Source organism: Poecilia reticulata, linkage group LG7 (genome assembly GCF_000633615.1).
Source record: "Poecilia reticulata strain Guanapo linkage group LG7, Guppy_female_1.0+MT, whole genome shotgun sequence".
In the NCBI taxonomy this organism is placed as follows: Eukaryota; Metazoa; Chordata; class Actinopteri; order Cyprinodontiformes; family Poeciliidae; genus Poecilia; species Poecilia reticulata.
The window spans coordinates 30,115,153-30,118,105 of NC_024337.1; the positions used below are offsets into that span (position 1 = coordinate 30,115,153).

The window sequence follows — 2,953 nt, forward strand, 5'->3', positions numbered from 1 at the left end:
ATATCTCCCTAATGTGACTCCAATACAACATCATATTCTTTGTGTTGTTCTACCACATAAAATCCTAATAAATATCTTTATATTTTGAGTTTATACCGTGAAMAAAGTCYAATTTTGCAGATYTTTGRTGCTGTTGCAAGGCGCAGCGCTCAGAGGGCGAAGTGAACGTTTTGTTTCTGGGTTTTGCAGAGGATTTCCACTGAAGAAGTGCATAATGCTGAAGCACCTATCGAAGGAGCCGGAGGCGGCGGGGCRTCWGTCTCCTCCCACCAAGCGAGCGTGTCCAGATCTGGAGGTGAGGAAACGACGGATCGTTTATCCAAAACAAGCCGGGCTGCAGCAGAAAATGCAAACTTTATGGTCTTTTTTTCCTTCTGCATTCGTCCTAAAAGCTTCTCAGTCTTCATCTGTCATGATTTGATTTGGTGTCCCTGGTTTTGATTATTTTTGTTGGTGGGTTTCCTTCCCCCATTAACCTCTCGTTCCTCCTGTTTTGCCTTCCCCTCCCTCACTCCCATCCAGCAGGAGAAAAGGAAAGTAAAGAAAACGCGTCCCGTTCCAAAGGTATTTCCATCTCCACAACTAAAGCCTCCATGCCATCTCTTGGGGTTTGTTTTGCAACAACGTCTCTGGGGTTTCAATCAAACGCTTCACTGTTTTTGCATCACTTTGTTTTCCAGGGATTTTTTCTCTTTAGCTTGAGATCAGATTGAAACGTTTCGAAACTTTTATCAGTTCATGTCAATGAATCAGAACATCGTTTAAGTTTTTTCCACAATTCAGTTTAAAAGTAAAACTCAGAAACGTCATGTTTTGGCCTGTAGTCATTAGCAACAGGCCTTATCATTGGGGCTGCATCCAATCAGGCCAATGGAAAGTTGAGTGGAGGGACAAACTGGATTCAGATTTGAGCATGGCATTCTTTATCGAGATATTAATCTAATGGCTACCGACCCGAACTGCCAAAAGTACCGGTACCTTCCATGATTATTTGTAACGATTTTATTTGAGAAACTTTTATTTCAGATGTAAAAACACTGTAGTAAAAATACTGCATGCTAGTTAGTTTTTATAAATTTAAATAAAATACATAGCCGTGTTGTTTACGCTTCAATGCATCCTCGGTAGATGATATGCTAGGTGCTACCAGCGCTAGCTCTGCCCAGCCAGAACAGTAATTCCTGCGCAACGTTTGAACCTTTCAGTTTGATCCAGAGCGAGAGGAGATGAAGATGAGGACGRCCAAACGGAGGAAGAGGARAAAGTCGGATGAAAAATCTGATGTTTGYTCTGCTGCTGCTTGGAAATGCTAACCTAGAAGAAGAGCGTATGCTAAAAAACAGGCTAGCTGTGAACTCAAGCTGTTTACGGTTAGCATTGGGATCAAAATATTTTCCTATGTCAAAATAGTGTTACAAAAATTGAAAGATTCTTCATTGTCACTTTAAAGATTAATTTATCATCTTCCAACTTGTTTAGATTTCGTGTTAGCTCCTGCTAGTGATGTTAGCGCCAGCTAACATAATAAACAGAAGATCGCATTTGTTTTTCAGTTCAGTTTAATTCTATTAAAACAATACTTTGATACCAAAGGAAGGTTAAATGATTTAATTTAAATTGCAGCTCTCGTGTATAACGTGTTTGAAGCACCTTGCGTATCGTTAGCCTTGACATCTTGCGTTTTGCTTTGTAGGCTCTAGTCCACTATAGTATCCGTGAAAAAACGGACCTCCACGGGCAAAAAATACAATAGAGTTCAAACTGGACAATAAAGCAGAAAATGTATCACAGTATAAGCGTTTATTATTATTATTTTTTTTTAATAAAAAAAAAGTTTGGTTGTATCTGAAATACAACCAAACTGGTGGATCGGCTTTTCCTGTGTTATCCACAGTTGAGGCGAAATCTTAAACTGCCCTTCCGGAAGTTACTCAAGGGGTCGTTGCTAGGCAACCGAAGTTTGGGGGAACTTGAAACTGCTCCTTACCCAGCGGGTCGTTGCTAGGCAACCGAAGTTTGGGGGAACTTGAAACTGCTCCTTACCCAGCTGGCCGTTGCTAGGCAACCAGAGAGTGAGTTAGGAGATTCCACTCACTTTGCTTTGCTAGCTGGGAGGTTGAGGAGCTAATCAGACATATTATCCGTTTTATTGATCACATGTCTATTGGGAAATTTATTATTCATTTATTGTCCAGACCTAAAAAAAAAAAAGATACGCAATTTTCGAAATAATTAATGTTTTTTTTATGTATAATTTTACTATAGTTTTTGTTTGCTTAAAATCAAGACCAGATTAATTTTATTTTAATCAAATTTTAACACATTTGGTTCCCAGCACACAGAACCAAAACGTCCCAAAAGGAAAATAGTGAATAGAAATCACGGTAAGAGCATGTAGTTAGTTTTTTCTGGAGTTTTTCTTTCTTCGTCTGAAAAGCAGCTGGAGAGAAAATCTTTTCTAATCCCAGTTATTAAGTTTGGCCCATTAAGGGGAATGAAATGAGTCCATAGAGCCAATAATTTAATCTTTCTTTGGCGTTTGACCTTTTAAAGTAATTCCAATAAAACATGTTGCCCAGCTGGGGCCATTAGCAGATTGAAGAAATCCCAGTAATGGCCTGAAGGTCGCTGCAGAGGTCGTCCTCWTGAGACGGACGTTTCTGGAGATTTACTCCTTTAAGGAGCAGCGTTTCTGTTCTCCTGATTGATTTGTGGCTTTGCTGCAAACTCACCAGAGTTTATGATGAAGCCATGGACTCTGCAGATGCAGAACTGGCCTACTTAAAGTAATGAGAAATGCAGCCTAAATCATTGGTGTGTCACRCTTGTTTTCACGTCATTTTTCCTCATTTTTGATTAATTTCCTTAAATTTTGTTTCCGTGGCTGAGCTCTGATGTTCACTAACACAGACTAATGAGGTATTTGTAATTTCAGTCACTGATTCCCACTCAT

The 2,953-nt window shown here is 39.5% G+C and overlaps 2 protein-coding genes across 3 annotated transcripts in view; both read left to right on the plus strand.

Annotated features, from left to right (window-relative positions):
• LOC103468047 (acetyl-coenzyme A synthetase, cytoplasmic-like) overlaps positions 1-2,220 on the plus strand; it is a 5,223-nt gene extending 3,003 nt beyond the window's left edge. The window contains exons 2-4 of one of the 2 annotated variants that reach the window (XM_008414883.2): positions 190-295; positions 523-564; positions 681-2,220. In XM_008414883.2, coding sequence (XP_008413105.1) covers positions 190-295; positions 523-564; positions 681-713 — 181 coding nt within the window. In that variant the 3' untranslated portion in view covers positions 714-2,220. Of the gene's footprint in view, positions 1-189; positions 296-522 lie in introns of both variants that reach the window. The other variant, XR_001776799.1, reaches the window with a different exon arrangement.
• The window catches only part of LOC103468105 (acetyl-coenzyme A synthetase, cytoplasmic-like), a 32,400-nt gene that overhangs the window by 10,018 nt on the left and 19,429 nt on the right, over positions 1-2,953 (plus strand). The window lies entirely within an intron of this gene.